General features: G+C 41.3%; 2 protein-coding genes across 9 annotated transcripts in view; both read left to right on the plus strand.

Annotated features, from left to right (window-relative positions):
• The window catches only part of adss2 (adenylosuccinate synthase 2), a 463,865-nt gene that overhangs the window by 331,089 nt on the left and 112,371 nt on the right, over positions 1 to 20,405 (plus strand). The window lies entirely within an intron of this gene.
• Positions 1 to 20,405, plus strand: part of LOC311058041 (atlastin-2-like) — a 40,078-nt gene that overhangs the window by 18,384 nt on the left and 1,289 nt on the right. For 2 of the 8 annotated variants that reach the window (XM_084075317.1, XM_084075318.1), the window contains exons 7-14: positions 457 to 513; positions 671 to 763; positions 1,118 to 1,256; positions 2,081 to 2,208; positions 2,692 to 2,748; positions 3,472 to 3,543; positions 4,661 to 5,092; positions 7,289 to 9,576. In XM_084075317.1, the coding sequence (XP_083931443.1) occupies positions 457 to 513; positions 671 to 763; positions 1,118 to 1,256; positions 2,081 to 2,208; positions 2,692 to 2,748; positions 3,472 to 3,543; positions 4,661 to 5,092; positions 7,289 to 7,408 (1,098 nt within the window). In that variant the 3' untranslated portion in view covers positions 7,409 to 9,576. The other 6 variants (XM_084075315.1, XM_084075316.1, XM_084075321.1 and 3 more) reach the window with 5 other exon arrangements.

Raw genomic sequence — 20,405 nt, forward strand, 5'->3', positions numbered from 1 at the left:
GTGAAGGACATGGTAGTGCCACTGGGATATCCTGACAGTGTAAGGAGGTGGCTGAGAACACGGCAGGTGCTGCTGGCGAGCCTCACCTTTGTTGTCTTCGCCAGGCCGAAAGGCTATGTTTTGCACCCTGTCCGTCCGTCCGTGGTTACGTCTGTGGACAGCTAATCTCCAGCACCGTTTGCTTGATGGCAGCGAAACTGTGCACACACACTCCCTGGCTGCCCAAATCTTTCACATGGGCCTGTTAAAGCACCACCAGGAGGCAGATCTTTGCAAAACAATATTGTTGACACTACCCCTACAGATTTTGTCCAAACATCACGCATTAAACGAAACTGGAAAATTATTAACCAGAAACATCGTCTCTGTTTCTTACCTTTTTTATTTCTCAAATCACAATTGACTTTATAATAATTTTGTCAAACATCCAATCTTGATATTGTCTCTGTTCTGTAGCTCTTTACAGAATATGGACGCCTGGCTATGGAAGAGATCTACCTGAAACCTTTCCAGGTACTGCTCTTATTCTGTTGAGTTTGATTGTGTTCAAGTGTGGACACTTGGTGTAGGACGTTTACCCACAAGCTCCTGCATTGACCAACAAAAAAAAAACACACATTCGACCACTCGAATTGAGTCTAACCTGTAACTCCATGGTTGTGTGTTCCAGTCCCTGATGTTCCTGATTCGAGACTGGAGCTATCCTTATGAGCATGACTATGGCCTGGAGGGAGGCAGAGGCTTCCTGGAAAAACGGCTGCAGGTAAGGAGCCGGGAAGAAGTACCATAACCTGTTTTATTAGAAACACATAATCCAAAGGGCATGACTTTTTCTTTGGGTATTCCTGCAGCTACAACTTTCCTAAGCATAAAGACAGGGCAGAGGGCAACATTTCTGTTGCAATGTTACTAATTCAGATTAATACCTTTACAGTATAGATGCATTTTAAGTCTACTGCAAATTCTAGAAAGTCCTAGATTTTGGGCATTTGGCAAAATATACCTCCCTACATTTTTTTTAAAACTACACTTTAAACGCAGACGACACACTCACACAAACACAGTATAAGTAATTTGTTTTAAGCGGAAAACTCTTGCTCTTCACCCTGTCCTCCAGGTGAAGCAGAACCAACACGAGGAGCTGCAGAATGTGAGGAAACACATCCACTCCTGTTTCTCCAACATCGGCTGCTTCCTGCTGCCCCACCCCGGCCTCAAGGTGGCCACCAACCCATACTTTGACGGTCGACTGAAAGGTGGGCACACAGCTACTAAACAGAGTTTTACCATATACGTACACCAGTGTATCCCCTGGATTTGTAAGCATGGTACTGGGGCCCCTAGCACTGATGTTGTGCAATTCAGATCTCTTCTCTTAGTGGAATCGTCCAACAGTGTTATTTATTTTCCCCTGCGAGTGTTGAGCAACTCAAGAAGAAGCCAAGTGGGTAATGTTAGCTTAAGTAAGTAATGTTCTGCTACGCAGGGGGTTGGACGTTGCTGTGACGACCAGTGGCACAAAGTACTCATCCTCGGTACTTGAGTAAAAGTATAGATACTCCGGGTCAAATATTACTCAACTGAGTAAGTGAAAGTTGCTTAGTCAAATTTGTATTTGTACAACTAGTCAAGTTGAGCCTGTTCTATGCAATGGAAAAGACGTCAGTTGTTCCAAAATTGGTTTCCCATCACAAGCTTGGTGACTATTTTGTGTTAACAAGCATCGAAAAGCATTTTTACCCTTTGAGGTATAGAAGAGGATACTTGCATGAATAAATAAATACCCTGCACATATACAGTAGATGTCCCTCTTTTGTTGTCTCTCGATGGCAAGATTAACCCATTTCGGGCGGGAACCCCTATTTGTTACTATACCTTTCAAGACGGGAACCCCTTTTAGGGTTGTTGCTATGTACAGTATATAGCAGCATACCTTTTTGTATTTTTTGAATAAATATTTGAAGTTTTTCAGAAAACTTAGGTCAGGATTTAGAAGGCGTTTTTAGAATCGGCCTCAGGTCTAGAATCAAACCTTTTACTACATATAACGTCCTGTTCCATATGCATTTGTCTTACTAAGATATCGACGGGGACTTCACAAAGCAGCTGGCCAAACTGGTTCCTCTGTTGCTGGCCCCAGACAAACTGGTTGAGAAGGAGATCGGAGGAAACAAGGTCACCTGCAGAGACCTCGTCCAGTACTTCAAGGTCCCAGCATTTTCATGTCATATTCTTCTGGATAACGGTTAAATTGCTTAAATGCTACTTTATGTAGCATAGTCCCGATTAATGACTGAAAACGCATTACGTCCCTAGTGCTACATCCGAGTTCGTACATGGACCACGCAGGTTTGTGTTTTGGATTCAAAAAACACAGGACATCATCGAACATTCTGTTAGTCATAATTCAACTAAGGTGTATACAATACATATCTACATTGTCCAGCAATAATGTAACTACTATTGGAATACTTGACATCTTAATTCAATTATGCTTTACTGACTTTGACCGGATGTGGGTCAAGGTAACAAAAAATGCTGTTTAGATGTTAATTTCAGAATATTGCTGTCAATAGAAACACACACACTACCTATATTACCTATATTGGTGTCTATTTTGCTATATTGGCCACAATAAAACTATGAATAAATAGTTGTAATATTAATCTCCATGATTCCACCTTCCTGCAGGCCTACATCAAGATCTACCAAGGAGAGGAGCTACCTCATCCCAAGTCTATGCTACAGGTCTGTTGTCCTGAGACTTTCTAATGCAGTGGTTCTCAACTTGTGGGAGGGTATTGCAAGTGGACCCCCAAATAATGATTTAAATGATAATTTAACATTAATATTTATTTTAACACTTAGCCTGCCCTAATTATTTCAGATTTTTTGCTGTTTTCTGCCAGAGATTTTTCATTGAAATCAAAAAAGTACTCAGGAGCCGAGATACCGAATTTTTAAGTTTTGAGTTAACAAGGAAGTGGATAGGAGTCTAGATCTTCGAAAAAAAATCAATAGAACGCATTTATGCGATCTTGGCGGCCAAGTGCGCTATTTAATAGATCGCATTTATGCGTGATTGGCAGAAATTGAGTTAATATTATATTTATAATGGTATACAGTATATATATTTTCTCTTCTTTAAAACCTTACAAAAAAGGGGTTTCCATAGTGATACCAATAATTAAGAACTTAAAATATACTACGTTGGTTCCATGGAACACAATCGATTAATTGATCATTAAAATAAACATGCTCTGAAAATGCATGTGGCCCACCCATCCGACTACTTAACTGTTAAGTGGTCAGGCCACGAACACTTTCAAGATTTTCAAGTGGGCCCTGATCCAGAATAGATTGAGAATCACTACTCTAATGTATTTTTAACAAGGCTACTTTTGCAAGGTTTCACGTTCCATTTCCTCCCATTCTGCTTCGTAAGCATGAACAGCTTTCCTTTCTTCCCAGGCGACAGCAGAAGCCAACAACCTAACTGCTGTGGCTGGAGCCAAAGACTTGTACAGCAAAAACATGGAGCAGGTAAGGACTAACACTCGTATGAAAGTGGATTTTTATAGGTGGTGGAATGACACAGTAACTGCTACACATAACAACTGGCAATATCTACATAATGATTACTTTATACCACACTTTAACCCATTCAATCTGGGAAGGCATACTGTACTGTGTCATTTTAGATTTTTTTGCTATAACCATTATTATATACTTTGGGCTATTAAAAATAGCAGATCTACAAGCTTATACGAGCTTGTAGATCTGCTATTTTTTGAAAAATCGTGAAAATCTTTGAATATAACATGTTTTTTTTTTACATTTTTAACTCAAATCTTTGCTTCTGGGGATTCTACAAATCTAAATCTTAACAGTTAATTTGAAAAAAAGCTTTTGCTGCTATAATATCAGTGGTTCTCAAACTTTTTTTCATATGAAGGACCCCCAAAATGATATGTATTTGTCCGGACTCCCCCATCTCAAAATATTTTGTTCCAGGGACCCCCAAAAGCAATGTGTGTGTGTGTGTGTATATATATATATTTTTTAAAGATTTAACACATTTTCACAATACATTTTCTTTTTGCGGATCTACAAGCTCATAGCGCGGCACCGAGTGCCACACTATGAGCTTGTAGATGTGCATTTTTTTAAAAGCCAAAGAAATCTAAATCCCGGAATTGGTTAAACCCATTGTATTTGAATTTTTCTATTGACCACATGAACCCTAGCCTCCCTATCTTGGGCGAACATTCAATAGCAGATCTACAAGCTCATGGCGCATTGTGAGCTTGTATATTGGCTATTTTCAGCGAGGCGATCTTAATTGCATAGACTGTACGGCATCCCACTGCATGAGTTTGGAGAAGTTGAATGTACTGTATGTGCCCCCCAAGCCCCAACGAATATCAGAAGAGCTCTGAGCACATCACTCCACATGCCACCATGTTAAATGAATGACTACCTGTTGAACCACAGCTATAAACACCCACCATAAAGCTGTTCCCTCCACCTCTCTCGTTAGATGACCAAATACGAGAAGCCTCAGACACACCCTTATTGTTGTCTGTAATTTTAGCTGTTGTCACTTTATATGCATTTTATATTTTTTTTTATTGTGTTTTTCTTTCACCCCCATCTTCAGATCTGCGGTGGGGACAAGCCGTACATTGCGCCGGCCGATCTGGAGCGCTGCCACGACGAGTTCCGCGAGTGTTCGGTGGGCCACTTCCGCTCAGTGAAGAAGATGGGCGGGGATGAGTTCTGCCAGCGCTACCAGAACCAGCTGGAAGCGGAGCTCGATGCGGCTTTTGGCAACTTCTCCAAACACAACGACGGCAAGAACATCTTCTACGCGGCGCGCACGCCTGCCACACTGTTTGCCGTCATGTTCGTCACCTATGTGGTGTCAGGCGTGACAGGCTTCATTGGCCTCACCGGGCTGGCAGTGCTCGCCAACCTCGTCATGGGCGTGGCGCTGATGTCTCTCTGCGCCTGGGCCTACGTCAAGTACTCTGGAGAGTTCCGCGAGTTGGGGATGATAATAGACCTGGTGGCCGAAACGCTCTGGGAACAGGTGGGTCATCATGGGCTTGTGTGTGTTTGTTATGTGCCAACTCTTGAGAACTCGGAATAAACGCACGTTAATGATGGCAAAATGAAATCAATTTCCTCTTGCCTTCATGAGGATGGAACTTTATTTTTAGGGTTGGGTTTCATTTTAGGTCTATGGTTAGAATAACATTCACAGGTTAAGGTCAGACATAATTTACATAGATCTGTTCACAGTCAGTGTTATGGTTATAGTTGAGCTTTTGGGTAAGGTCAGATTCTAGCACATATTAGTTTCTGCACATATATAAGAATTCTGTCTGTGTGTGTGTGTACCGTCTACCTCATGTTATACTATAGTTGACCAGTTGTATGCATGTTTGTCTACTTTGAATTTACTCAATGTCCTGACCTTTTCAGCAACCAGCAGCAAATGATCTGAAATCTCCTCCTATATTATGACATTATAGATATAGTCTATACTTTTGTATAGTTACGTTGTAGTTGGTTCTGATTTTTTAACAGACTTCAAAACCCATAATCCATCTTTGATCAGTTGTTATTTCATTTCCTTTCATAATCAACTTTTCAGCCTGCCAGCAATCCTCTCTCACTCTGAGCCAGTCAGCTCCTTCTTTCTCCCTTCATCCTGACCGTGTTCCTCCAATTGGCTGCTGAATTAACTGTAGGAAGCAGCAGGGGGTCCAAGTGTTCTGAACATAGACTTGGAAGATGGTGTTGCATTAGAAGTGTGTTATGCTGTAAAGAAAAAATGTTGTAAAAGGTAGAAATGGCACATGAATTCCCCTTCTCCCTTAAGGTCTTTATACACCAGAAGCAGTTTTTTGTTCCTCATGCAATTAACTCGCCCCAAAAATATGTTTTTGAAGTGTTGTTTGTATCATTCACACAGAACGCAATTATTACACAGCGAAACAAGATCAAATTGAGCAAATAAAAGAATCAACCTACTATATGAATGAGGCATAAACTCTATGAATGATACAAAAATATTAACAGAATTATTATAGGATTGTTTATTTATCATTCTCCCGGTGTATAAAGACCTTTATCCTTGGCTCCTTCTTTCTCTCCCTCTCTCACTCCCTCCTCTGCTCCTTCCTCCCTGCTCCCCTGCTTAACAGAGGACTCCCAGAAAGGTGAGAGGCGTTTCGGCTCCTGTTTCACTTACAGTAGTCATTTTTTAAATTTATATATTTTTTCCTGCAAATGATTCCTGTATCCCGACCACTCTTTTTTTCCCCACAATCCTTCTTCCTAACCCCTGTCATCAGTATCCTTCCATCCTTCTCTCTCCCTTTCTTTGTACGATCATTTCTCCGGCCCCCAACTCCTTAAATCTTGACACCCTTCCTGCTCCCTTTTCCCCCTGACACTTTCCATCTAGCCACCTTTCTTTGTCCAGCTACCAGTGTTTTTAACTCCTCTGATCCCTTCCCTGCTGTCTCTCAGGTGATTTCCAAGCTATGGGCGCCCTTCAGCAGTCGCCTGGCCGGGCCGGCCTCTCTCCTCCCTTCGCTGCTACCAGGAGCAGCAGCAGCACCGCGCGGCCTCGGGGGGCTGGCCCCTCTCAACCACAGCTTCAAGAAGAGCCAATAAAAACTAACGCCTCGTTGGCAGACCTTATCGACTAGCCGTCAAACTTACGTTTTTCTCGCATCGAATCCTTCAGCAAACTTTTATTCATCCTCGGTCCCAACAGGTTTCAATACTTGACGCCAGGCAGGCCTGGCTCCTCTGGATCTCAGGGACACAGTCGAGCACACATGGAGCTTTACCCCACGGCCTTTAAATGTCTTCTTAATCCCTAGTTTATGATGGATGGATGCGTTGTCTGGCTCCTCTTCCAGTCACGGCGACTGTGAGTCAAGAGGGGGGTTGTGTCTGTGTTGTTTTTTTGTGGTGATGTAATATTGGTGTTTGGTTTTCGTTGACACAGTCATATTGAGTTTCCATCCCCAGCATGTTTGGAGAGTATATCCTGTTATGTTCCTCACCTTTTTTCCCCCCTCACCTTTTCCTCCTTTCTTTCAGTTCCTTTTCACTGTCGTTTATTGAGCTCATTCTGGTGGGTGTTTGTATCTGTCCATTTGATCGGTTCTCACACCAGACTCCTCCGTGTCTCCCCCCTCACCCACCCACCCCCTTTTCTGCTTCTTACCCCCACCCCCCACACTTCTCCTCCTCTAATCTCTTGCAGGTGTTGAAGCCGCTAAGCGAACAATATATGGAAGATAACGTCAGGCAGACGGTGGTCAACTCCATCAGAGCCAGTTTGACAGAACAAGTGTCGCAGAACACCAGGCTAAAGTCCCACTGACCCTCCCTGTCCCTGCTGCTTCTCGCTCCCTCCCCTCTTCCCCTGCCTCCCACCCACTCGCTCCATGTGCTGAGGTCCTACAACTGTGGAACTGTTTCGAAAACCAAAGTCGAACGCCCCTTGTGAACTCTCCTTGTCCTCCTGTTCTGTCTGCTGTTAGTGGACCTAAACACACACACAACCACCTCCCCCTGGTGGCCGGGAGGACAAACCGCAAATTGTTACTAGGAGAAGAGGAGAAATTAAAGTTGTCTTGCGTCATGTCTTTAGCAAAACAGGATCTGAACAATTTGTCATCTTCTCCAATGTGCCATATTGCGTTAGATGCGTCGACATATCCCAGCAAATATTGTCATAATATATGTAACTGTATGCTGACAGATATGCACACACACACACACACACATAAGATTGTACACTACTGACATGTACATAAGGTGTCTGACGTTCAGCAATAAGCTTAACTGCACTTCGTTGAGGATTCAGCAGTCTTTCAGGGATAACTGTCACAGCTCCCAGCAGCTGTATAAAATAAGGAATGCATTCTGAAAGCCTTCCTCTCCACGGTTTAAACGGTCACAGGAAACATGTCTCATCTAAAATGACCGTATGCCACCAGAGAGTTCAGAGCTGACCTCGATTCACTTATTGTTCAGCATATTCGACAGGGCCTCTTATCCAAGAATTGTAAGTAAAATGATGGAACTGGAAGCGATTCGTTATCGAACCTTTATGGAAACATTTCCTGAATCTGCTGAATTTTAAGCAAATTGACACCAACCTTGCCATGGACTTGTGTGTTATGTTGAAGTTGGGCGTATATTCACCTAACTCTGAACAGTATGGATTTGACCAGGTACTGTATGAAGGTAGATGATCGTAATTGTCTCCACTAGAAGGAATTTGTATAATTTGTCCTCCATATAAACTTTTTGTCCCCCGACTATGTGTGAGAGGAGTACCAACTATGGCATATAAAGAACTTGCATAATGGCATTGTGGTAATTCTGGGACTGTGATTTTATATTGTCATGACTGTAACCCCGAGGAGCTCTGCAGGAAGTCTTGAGCCTCTAAGCTGAAGTTTTCTTTCTTTTATTTGTTGTTTTAGAGGAACTGACACATTTTATCTGCCCTTAGTGTTATAAGTAGTGGGCCAGTGTGGACCCTCTGCATGCTTGTTGAGAGCTGCTGTACAGCATTAAAGCTAGCTAGGCCCTTTTAAAGCCCAGAGAGGATTGTCATTTCATACCATGTTTCTGTTCCACTGCCTTTGCTAAAGCCTCTCATCCTGGGTTTCCCAAAGTATATTTACCAGCAAAGGCAATCGTAATTCATTCTGTCTGTAAAATGAAAGCGGTTTTACTTTTTGGAACTCCAGCTCATAGTGATTGGACGGTGTTTGCCGGAACGTATAGAACATCTGTCAGTATGTTTCTCGGATGTGTAATTAATCAGTGTTTGGGAATCTTGAGTTCTCTTTAATCCGCCTGTTTAGGGGATAATAGTTGATTGTAGTCATGAATTTTTTCAAGATTCAAATGACAGACTGAGATTCCCCAAATGTGTTAAAATTGTCTCCCTGAGCTGGGATTCTTGAAAGCTTTTTTAGCAATAAGGTCTACTCTGATTCTGTCAAGTCAGAGGAAGCCGTCTGTGAAATTATCCACGACTGTTAGAATTTCATTAACTAGACAAACCCAACACAGCACTACTGGTAATGGAAGTTATGTCAAAGCTCTATCAAACTATTCCATCCACAGCTGTCTTCCATCAAGCGCCAGTCTTGTACAGTCTCATTTTCTGTGTATGACAAGCAGGGCATGTATGTGACATTGAATATTTAAATAAAGTTTGTATACATTTTATAGTGAAATTGACGGTGGCTTTTTTTCTGATTTAAATCAATGAGTGGTATGTTTAAGGATGTTACGTTTGTTGCCGTACAACTTTCAGTAGTAGGCCTGCTTTCATCATGTTGGACATTTACGTAGAAACGTGGCCTGAGTACATGGATTCCATTGTGCGGAGTAAGCATTTCATTGAATGTGGTGAGTGGGTTGGAGATACCTTGTCTGTCTGCCTTTTCAAGAAGAAGAAAAAACAATTTACTGTAATTTATTTTTCAATAAAAATCATGTATGTTTAATAATAAACCATCTACACATTACTGTGGTGGTCTTTGTCTTTCTTTGTAGACACGGGCACGACAGCGGAGCTCAAGACCCTGATGCTAGACAGGAGCTTGTGGAGGGCAGAGATTCAGGAGTCCCCAGTTGGTGTTGGCTAGACCGCACTCTCACATCACATGGTAGATCATGCGTGTCACCTTTTTACACGTTGACTCCTTTTATGTTGCTGCCCTATGAGCCAGGACACTGGCAGATCATCCACAATGTGTCCGTGATTGGTCCAGGTTAACTTATGCACTGTTTATTTCTGGGACCATTAATCTTATATTTGATACTGTAGGTAAAGTGAGTGCCCGTGGCGTTCCCAGGAATTACGTTTAGGGCAGGCGAGAGACCCCCCCCTCGGGGGAAACAAGTTAACAACACTACACTGACTACAAATCTGAAAAACGTTAATAAAAACTATGCAAGTATAATCAATCAATTCTTCAGCGGTGGTCTCTTCATGTTGTAGTTTAGTAATGAATGGCTCAAGCTGCTCTGAGCCCCTTTTATGCCAGGTGAGTACAGGTGATGGCCCAGACCCCCACCCCTGGCACTCGTGGTACCCCATGAAGACAAAGGCATACATTTGCATCACTACATAGGCGAGGGTCGCGCTGCTGAATGGATACGGTGGTGATTAGCTGCCTGCCTGCGTGAATGGACGAGGAAGCGGGCTAATGGTCCACTGCGGTCACGCCAGCCGCACTTGTAGAGCTGCTATTTTTGAAAAATCTTGAAAATGTGTGCATATCTTTGAAATATATACTGTATATATTTAAAGCGAACATTTTTAACTCAAATCTTTGCTTCTGGCGGTCACTGGCACAAAATATTTTCAGATGGGGGTCGGCGGCCAAATGTATATCAATTTAGGGGTCCTTGGCACGAAAAAGGTTGAAAACCACTGTTCTAAATGGCAGTGATTCACAAACTTTTTGGCTTGGGTCCCGGCTCCCGGGGAGACATCCAATTTCTTTTTTTGGGTTTTGAGTCCCAAGACATAAGACCCAAAAGAGTCTTGAGTCAAGACCCAGGCTCCCGGGGAGACATCAAATTTCTCTTTTGGGTCTGTGAGTCCCAAGACTCAAGACCCAAAAGAGAAATTTGAAATTTGATAGACAACAATGGAGCAACAGCAGTGTATTATGATAGCTTTCATTATTGGGATCTTGTGTTCCAATCAAAAAAGAACAGTGGAAAATTAGCACAGCTCCATTACATGTGTTAATCACAGCTGCTTACATGACATAATATAGTCAAAAAAAGTAGCCACACACATTTCAGCAGCACAGAGAATGAATAACAATGGCCAAGCACACACACAGGGATTTGAGATCAAAGGTTTAACTAACGATAGCTACACACCATGAAACGCACAAAGTAATAATCAAAGCCACCAAAATTATTTTGTAATAATTAACATGAACATAAACCATAGGTCAAGAGCACAATTCAACACAATCACCGTAGCTACTGTAGCTACGAGGACAAAGCAGGCCCTATAGTGAATGTTCTCCGTGACATCTAGAAGATGAGTAAGATGTAGCCTATGTCGGCTATAATATGATCACCCATTGCATTGGAACCAACCCTGAATTAGTTATTGTCCCACCTGAATGAATCTGCTGGTGTACATTGCCTTTTCACATTAATATTCGCAACAACATAGGAACGCTATTCTGCAACTCCCGCTTGCAACAGTAGACCTATAGCTTACTGTAGGCACAGCTGATAGATCTATACTTAAAGGAGTAGTTCACTCAAAAAGTGACTTATTTTATATTATTACACACCCCATGAAGCCCTGAATTCATGGAGATGTTTTAGTTTTGGTCGCATTCCTAAGCCGATAATTTGATGACCGGCGGAGTCGACTCAAAGAGTCTCCATTGAGTCCGCTGGTCATCAAATTATTAGCTTAGGAATACATCTCCATGAATTCAAGGCTTCATGGGGTGTGTAATTGATAGAAAATAAGATTTTTTGGGGGGCGATATTGTCGAGACCTGTGGCTCTGTGTTGTTGTAGTGCGCTCATTTTTTTTAACACTTTGTTTGTTGTCACGCTGTTGTGTGAAGTAGTAGAGTATGGTACTGAAATGTGACCAAGCCTTTTTTTTTAATCGGGGAGAAATTTCACCGATCCGATATAACCAAATAAGGCCATATCGGACACTACTGTATATAGAGCTGGGCGTAGCAGCCAGGAAACACAGAACTTTGGAAACATAGGGAACAGATGGGCCCTATCTTGGGCCCATATTGGACCCATCTGCCTTACTACCCCACTGAGCCATAGTCGTCTATTAGACCTCCGTCTAAAACGGGGTTATAATTGGTCTACTGGTGAAAGTTTTTTAGCGGTCTAGGCTTAGCCTAGACGTTGATTAGCTGTTTTTTAAGCGTCTATATTATAGACGTCTATATTATAGACGTCATTTCAACGTCTATAATATAGACGGTCTATAAATAGACGTTTAAAAAACAGCTAATCAACGTCTAGGCTAAGCCTAGACCGCTAAAAAACTTTCACCAGTAGACCAATTATAACCCCGTTTTAGCCTACCCCTTAGACGTATTGTAGACGTCTAATAGACCAAAAAATGCTCAGTGGGACCTCTTATCGCTAAACGTTTTTTGCATTTTTTACTATTTTGAAAAATACCAGTAGTTCAAATAGCCGATCTACAAGCTCACAATTTGTCGATGTAGATCACCTAGTTGAACTATTTGAAAATGTTTTTCAAAATAGTAAAATAGGGCCCAGAGCATGCATGACACAACTGGTCCCTTTATGTTTCAAGGCAGCCATCATTGTCATCACCAATTTGCTTACTGGCCCCAGGTTTAAGCTGTGTTTCCCAAGTCCATGACAAATATCTCTAAAACACTAAATTGTCCAAATTGTCCCGTTAAAATAATACTTGTTTTGTGTGCTTACATAGATGTTTATCTTGTTCTAATCTATTCTGTTGAAAGGCACTCACCTAGGTGTGAGTGCATGTTGATTGATTAGGTCATATGAGGAGCTGGGCGACAGTGGCTACTGTTTAGAACAGTGATTAATCAACAAAAGGTTACAACCACATGGGTAGACCAAACCGATATAAATGGAGTGGATGCTCACTATCAGGACGAAGTGTTCTACGCATGCACCAGTGTTACTAGTTACCAGGGTGTTATTGCTGCATGCGTTCGTAATTTTCCATTGCGAGCTCCGAGAGACTGACGGTAAGAATTGAGAGCGCGTTTACACGACGATAATATATTTCTGAAATGTACTGTCACTTGGATTAAAGTATTTGTAAATTCCTCTATACAGTGTTTGTTCAGTAACGGGTGTCTCCCTGTCTCTCCAGCTCCTGTAAACACTAAACAGATATTACAGGTTAGGAAACAAATTTGAGCCTATCCGGAGAAAGAACTCTTACAGGATACTGTATAAACGAGTGAACTTGACCAGACAACATTGGAATTGGGGCACTATAAAATAACTTTAACAAACCTTTTGTTTTAACCCCAAAAATCTCACTTACAGCAGCTTTAAATCTCACTTACAGCAGCTTTTTAAATCTCACTTACAGCAGCTTTAAATATGCCTATCTCCTTAATTGCCTTTATTCTGTACTAGAATGACACAGAAAAAAAGTATCAAGTGAATGCATTTCATTTAATGCTTTTTCAGAATATACATGTACAGAAGGAAAAAAGGCTATGATTTAGAACGCTGCTATGTTAAAATCAGGGTAGTTTATGTCGTATTTTCCCATTCTTTTTTTCCCTCAGATGGGGGTAGAGGAGGAGCCCAAGGCCGGGCCTGTCCAGATCGTACTGGCCGATGAAGATGAGCATAACTTTGACCTGGACACGGCAGCACTGGAGAAGATCCTGCTCCAGGACCATGTGAAGGACCTCAACGTGGTGGTTGTGTCTGTGGCCGGAGCCTTCCGCAAGGGCAAGTCCTTCCTGCTGAACTTCATGCTGCGCTACATGCTCAACCAGGTCAGACGCTCCTTCAACCACACACAGTAATAACCAGTGTTGCCAGATTTTGCGAGACAAATAAGCAACCAGGTCTATGAAAACATGAGCACTTAAAATCTTGAATTATTTTTGGAATATTGGAAAACGTTTTACGACACAAATCTTATACAGGGTCCCTAGCACAAAATATTTCAGATAGGGGGTCTGTGGAAAAATACATAATTTGGGGGTCCTTGACATAAAGGTTTGAGAACCACTGGTTTAAACATTAGGAAGCCAGCCCAAGTAAGCAACTACACTTAAGAAACAAGCTAAAAAAAATGTAACCTGCAACTACCAATATTTACGAGCAACTTTACAGAAAAACAAGTCCAAAGTCGCTTATAATAAGCATACATGGCAACACTGGTAATAACCTAAAAATGTTGGGACAGCCTTGTTGATTGTCAAAATGACCTTTCCAAAGATCATCAATGTGGATTTTGTCTTTGAAATGAAATCTTTGTGCGACAAGCAGTTAAGTGGAAATAATGCTTGACGTGGCATTACAATTTGGCCAGGAAATATAACTACTAGAGAGGAGCATGTGCTCACTGAAGTGCATACTGTGTATCCCCCAGGCCAGGTGTCCAGTCTATGATGTGTAATTTCTCGGCTCGCAATGATCACGCATAATCACGCAAAAACAATAACTGCAAAGAACACTAAATATTTTAGCTTCCTTTGCCCTATTTTAACATCCGGGCATTCCAGCCCTTATCGTATGCAAACACTCTGACTGATGAATACGATGGGGTGGGAGTCTGGGAGATTTTGAGTCTAGTGATCATTACAACGTCCTGATGTGAAAGAGAATTTTGTTACAGTAAATATATATGGACAACCAAAATAATTTGGAAATGTTTTATTTTGATGTGGTGTCATAATCAAACTTAATGTTGATATGGAACCCTTGACTGTGAAGAAAATAAAACTTAATGTAAAAAAATGTGGCAATCCATAATGAATATATGCAAGTATGCACTTGGTTAAGTTTATATTTATTATACTTAACAAAACAAAACTGCAGAGGTCATACGAGCTTGTGTTAAAAAGATTTCTCTCCACTTGTCAGTCACTGAAAATTTAAATTGAGGCCTGCAGACAAGTCAGACTAGCATTGCCCTGCCTAAGCCAGTCACCAGGAATCATTGTTTAGACATTTTGCATTGCCTTTTGCATTGTAAATCAGTGCTTTGATTTTTTGACCGTGTCACCTTTTGTAAACATTGTAGTCGTGCCTGCCTTTCACTTTTACCATTATGTGTCCCTATTTGAAGTGAACAGAAATCTGCCCAGGAGAGGAGCAGACAATAGTGGATGCAGTGTTCACATACGGGAGCTTTTCTCTTGTGGGACATAATATCTATTTTATGCCTGCTGATAAAACATAAATGGTTGACTATATTTATACTTTTGATGTTAAGTTGGTGTTTATTTTTTGTATGGGCATCCTAAACAAATAAGGATATCGATATGTTTTACCCTTTTTTTCCCCACTTGAGATCGTCAGATTAGTTACTGGTGATTGTGATGACACCATAGGCATGACACAGTGTAGTCTAGCAATTATGTTCACATCATTGTCTTTTGAGTAAATTACTGCTTCAGTGAATAAGAGTGCCATCATAATTGGTATGTGTGACTTAACCCTGTGTGAAATCTTATTTTGGGAAATACTTTTTTCTTTTCTTACCATAACATCCAAAATCTTTCCTACAAAGTGAGAATATGGCTGGTACACTCAACACAGTAAAATCCTTAATGTTATTTTAACTCTAATGTTAATGTATTTATTTATTATTCTCACCTGTCATCTCTCTCCTTCCCCCACAGCAGCAACAGCAGCAGAACAATGAGTGGATAGGAGGGGACGATGAGCCCCTGACAGGATTCACCTGGAGGGGAGGCTGTGAGAGAGAGACAACAGGCATCCAGGTGTGGAGTGAGGTCTTCGTGGTCGAAAAGCCTAATGGCACCAAGGTGGGTGCCGACTGTTGCCAGACACGCATATATCACAATTCTGAGAACAGAAGAACTGTATCGACATTTGACAAGGTTATAGAAATTGGTTCAGAGACAAATAATATGGACACAACCAGTTGGGAGCTCAGAATGACAGTTGGGTATCATGTGTTTAACCCATCTGTGTCATTTTAGATTTTAGCATATGTTTTTCAGAAAACTGTTAGGATTTTGAAGGCATTTTTAGAATTGGCATTTTTAGAATTGGTCTCAGATCTAAGTGGTGTTAAGTAGAGGAGTAAGATTTGAGATTGTGGAAATGATCTTTTCAAAATCACCAGTGTGGTCGTTTGTCTTTGAAATTAAATTGTTGTGCGGCAAGCAGTTCAGTGGACAATTTATGATGTAGCGTTACAATTTGGACAGGAAAGATAATAATGTAATGAATATGAGAGACCAGCAATGTACTTGCAGACACATAAGCACACAGACAAAATCCTGCACATGCTTTCAATCCGTCAATTCATGAAGCAGCTGGGTGTTGAGTTTAATGCAGACAACTGGAAGTATGAACAACCAAACCTTCAGACCCTCATGGTTTAGCTAGGCATTAAAAAACTGTGTGCGTGTGTCTGTGTTGCATACACAGACACACGCACACAGTTTTTTATTATAGCCAGTGTAGGAATGTTTGCCCACTCTTATAGTCATTAATGGATACATCTACTCAGAGTTACCTCTGTAAGTGTTGTTTAATGACACAGTAACATAAGCCTAAACCAGTCCGAGGGAAGAAAAAAAACAAGCAGGGACATTTTGACATTTAAAGGAAGGTTTTTCTTCCATTTTCTAGAGTACTCTTCTAACACGGATTGTAGCTGAACGCATTTTACATTATTAAACTGCTTTCCGTTTATGCCTCCAGGTTGCAGTGCTGCTAGTTGACACACAGGGGGCATTTGACAGCCAGTCTACCATCAAGGATTGTGCTACTGTGTTCGCCCTCAGCACCATGACCAGCTCTGTACAGGTGTGATTTAAAAAGCCTCTCTGTGCTTGTATGTTTGTTTTCTTTCCAATATTTTCATTAAAATATGAGTCTTTCTCTCTCTCATGGCATGGTGTTTTTTCTATCGTTTTTCAGGTTTATAATCTGTCCCAGAACATACAGGAAAACTACCTCCAACATCTGCAGGTCAGTGTCATGTTGTCTAATGGTACAACCACAATGCATACAGACAATTGTCAACCAATGGCCGGCATATCATGCTGCAGCTGTGCCTGAGGTTGAGACGAGTGATTCAGGCTTAACTCTCTCAGTGCCAATGAAATAAAAAAATATGTTCATACTGTGCCAGCATTTTGTTTGTTTTTTTAAGTAAAAAAACAGTTCTCAGGAGCCGAGATACAGCCTTTTTCAGTAATAAGTTAAGAAAGAAGTGAATGGAGCAGCAAATCTTCGGATCACGATATCTTGGGTTCTGAACATTCTTAAAAAATAAAAAAAACTCAGGATTTTTCCTTCTTGGCACTGAGGGCATTCAGAAAAAACTTGGGATAACTCATTTTGTGTCATTGAGAGAGTTAAGAATTGGTTTATCACAATCCCGTAATCTTGTTTACTCAATAAGACGAGGAGAAAATTGCATTTGATTAACATTGGGGTGAAGGACATGGTAGTGCCACTGGGCTATCCCGACAGTGTAAGGAGGTGGCTGAGAACACGGCAGGTGCTGCTGGCGAGCCTCACCTTAGTTGTCTTCGCCATGTTTTGCACCCTGTCCGTCCGTCCGTGGTTCCGTCTGTGGACAGCTAATCTCCGGCACCGTTTGCTCGATGGCAGCAAAACTGTGCACACACACTCCCTGGCTGCCCAAATCTTTCACATGGGCCTGTTAAAGCAACACCAGGAGGCAGATTTTTGCAAAACAATTTTGTTGACACTACCCCTTCGTCAAAACATCACGCATTAAACAAAACTGGAAAATTATTAACCAGAAACATCGTCTCTGTTTCTTACCTTTTTTTATTTCTCAAATCACAATTGACTTGAGTGAATACAGATAAAACATGGAGGTATATTGTTGAATTACATCAATATCATAATTTTGTCAAACATCCAATCTTGATATTGTCTCTGTTCTGTAGCTCTTTACAGAATATGGACGCCTGGCTATGGGAGAGATCTACCAGAAACCTTTCCAGGTACTGCTCTTATTCTGTTAAGAATCCTACACCAAGTGTTCAAGTGTGGACACTTGGTGTAGGACGTTTACCCACAAGCTCCTGCATTGACCAAAAAAACAACAACACACATTCGACCACTCGGATTCGGATTGAGTCTAACCTGTAACTCCATCATGGTTGTGTGTTCCAGTCCCTGATGTTCCTGATTCGAGACTGGAGCTATCCTTATGAGCATGACTATGGCCTGGAGGGAGGCAGAGGCTTCCTGGAAAAACGGCTGCAGGTAAGGAGCCTTTTCTTTTTCTTATGATATTTGGATATTCCTGCAGCTACAACTTTTCTAAGCATAAAGACAGCAAAGGGCAACATTTCTGTTGCAATGTTACTAATTCAGATTCATACCTTTTCAGTATAGATGCATTGCGGCAAAATATACCTCCCTACATTTTTTTTTCAACTACACTGTTCATCAATCATGTTCAACAAAATTTGCTCAGAGCTCCAAATGCCCACATAAACGTAGTCGACACACTCACACAAACACAGTATAAGTCATTTGTTTTAAGCAGAAAACTCTTGCCCTTCACCCTGCCCTCCAGGTGAAGCAGAACCAACACGAGGAGCTGCAGAATGTGAGGAAACACATCCACTCCTGTTTCTCCAACATCGACTGCTTCCTGCTGCCCCATCCCGGCCTCAAGGTGGCCACCAACCCATACTTTGACGGTCGACTGAAAGGTGGGCACACAGCTACTAAACAGAGTTTTACCATATACGTACACCAGTGTATTCCCTGGATTTTTAAGCATGGTACTGGGGCCCTTAGCGCTGATGTTGTGCAATTCAGATCTCTTCTCTTAGTCGAATCGTCCAACAGTGTTATTGTTTATGTTGAGCAACTCAAGAAGCAGCCAAGTGGGTAATGTTAGCTTAAGTAAGTAATGTTCTGCTACGCAGGGGGTTGGACGTTGCTGTGACGACCAGTGGTACAAATGCCCATCCCTGGTACTTGAGTAAAAGTATGATACTCCGGGTCAAATATTACTCGACTACAAGTGAAAGCTGCTTAGTCAAATTTGTATTTGTACAACTAGTCAAGTTGAGCCTGTTCTATGCAATGGAAAAGACGTCAGTATAGAATAGAATCGGCCTCAGGTCTAGAATCAAACCCTTTACTACATATAACGTCCTGTTCCATATGCATTTGTCTTACTAAGATATCGACGGGGACTTCACAAAGCAGCTGGCCAAACTGGTTCCTCTGTTGCTGGCCCCAGACAGACTGGTTGAGAAGGAGATCGGAGGAAACAAGGTCACCTGCAGAGACCTCGTCCAGTACTTCAAGGTCCCAGCATTTTCATGTCATATTCTTCTGGATAACGGTTAAATTGCTTACATGCTACTTTATGTAGCATAGTCCCGATTAATGACTGAAAACGCACATGTTCGTACATGGACCACGCAGGTTTGTGTATTGGATTCCAAAAACACAGGACATCATCGAACATTCTGTTAGTCATAGTTCTTAAGGTGTATATACAATACATATCTAAATTGTAATGCAATAATGTAACTACAATTGGAATACTTGACATCTTAATTCAATTATGCTTTACTCTGACTTTGACCGGATGAGGGTCAAGGTAACAAAAATGCTGTTTAGATGTTAATTTCAGAATATTGCTGTCAATAGAAACACACACACTACCTACAGTATATTACCTATATTGGTGTCTATTTAGCTATATTGGCCACAATAAAACTATGAATAATTAGTTATAATATTAATCTCCATGATTCCACCTTCCTGCAGGCCTACATCAAGATCTACCAAGGAGAGGAGCTACCTCATCCTAAGTCTATGCTACAGGTCCGTTGTCCTGAGACTGTCTAATGCAGTGGTTCTCAACTTGTGGGAGGGTATTGCAAGTGGACCCCCAAATAATGATTTAACATTAATATTTATTTTAATATTATATTTATAATGGTATATGTATATATTTTTTCTTTTCTTCAAAACCTTGAAAATGTGTTTCCATAGTGATACCAATAATTAAGAACTTAAAATATACTACGTTGGTTCCATGGAACACAATCGATTAATTGATCATTAAAATAAACATGCTCTGAAAATGCATGTGGCCCACCCATCCGACTACTTAACTGTGGTCAGATGGGTGGGCCACGAACACTTTCAAGATTTTCAAGTGGGTCCTGATCCAGAATAGGTTGAGAATCACTACTCTAATGTATTTTTAACAAGGCTACTTTTGCAGGGTTTCACGTTCCATTTCCTCCCATTCTACTTCGTAAGCATGAACAGCTTTCCTTTCTTCCCAGGCGACAGCAGAAGCCAACAACCTAACTGCTGTGGCTGGAGCCAAAGACTTGTACAGCAAAAACATGGAGCAGGTAAGGACTAACACTCGTATGAAAGTGGATTTTTATAGGTGGTGGAATGACACAATAACTGCTACACATAACAACTGACAATATCTACATAATGGTTACTTTATACCACACATCTTGAAATATTTTATTCCAGGGACCCCCAAAAGCAAAGATTTGAGTTAAAAACGGGTGCATATATCGTATATATCTCTATATACGATATATGTGTGTGTGTGTGTGTGTGTGTGTGTGTGT

The sequence above is a fragment of the Gymnoscopelus microlampas genome (assembly GCF_963454915.1).
Source record: "Gymnoscopelus microlampas genome assembly, chromosome: 13".
NCBI classification, from domain to species: domain Eukaryota; kingdom Metazoa; phylum Chordata; class Actinopteri; order Myctophiformes; family Myctophidae; genus Gymnoscopelus; species Gymnoscopelus microlampas.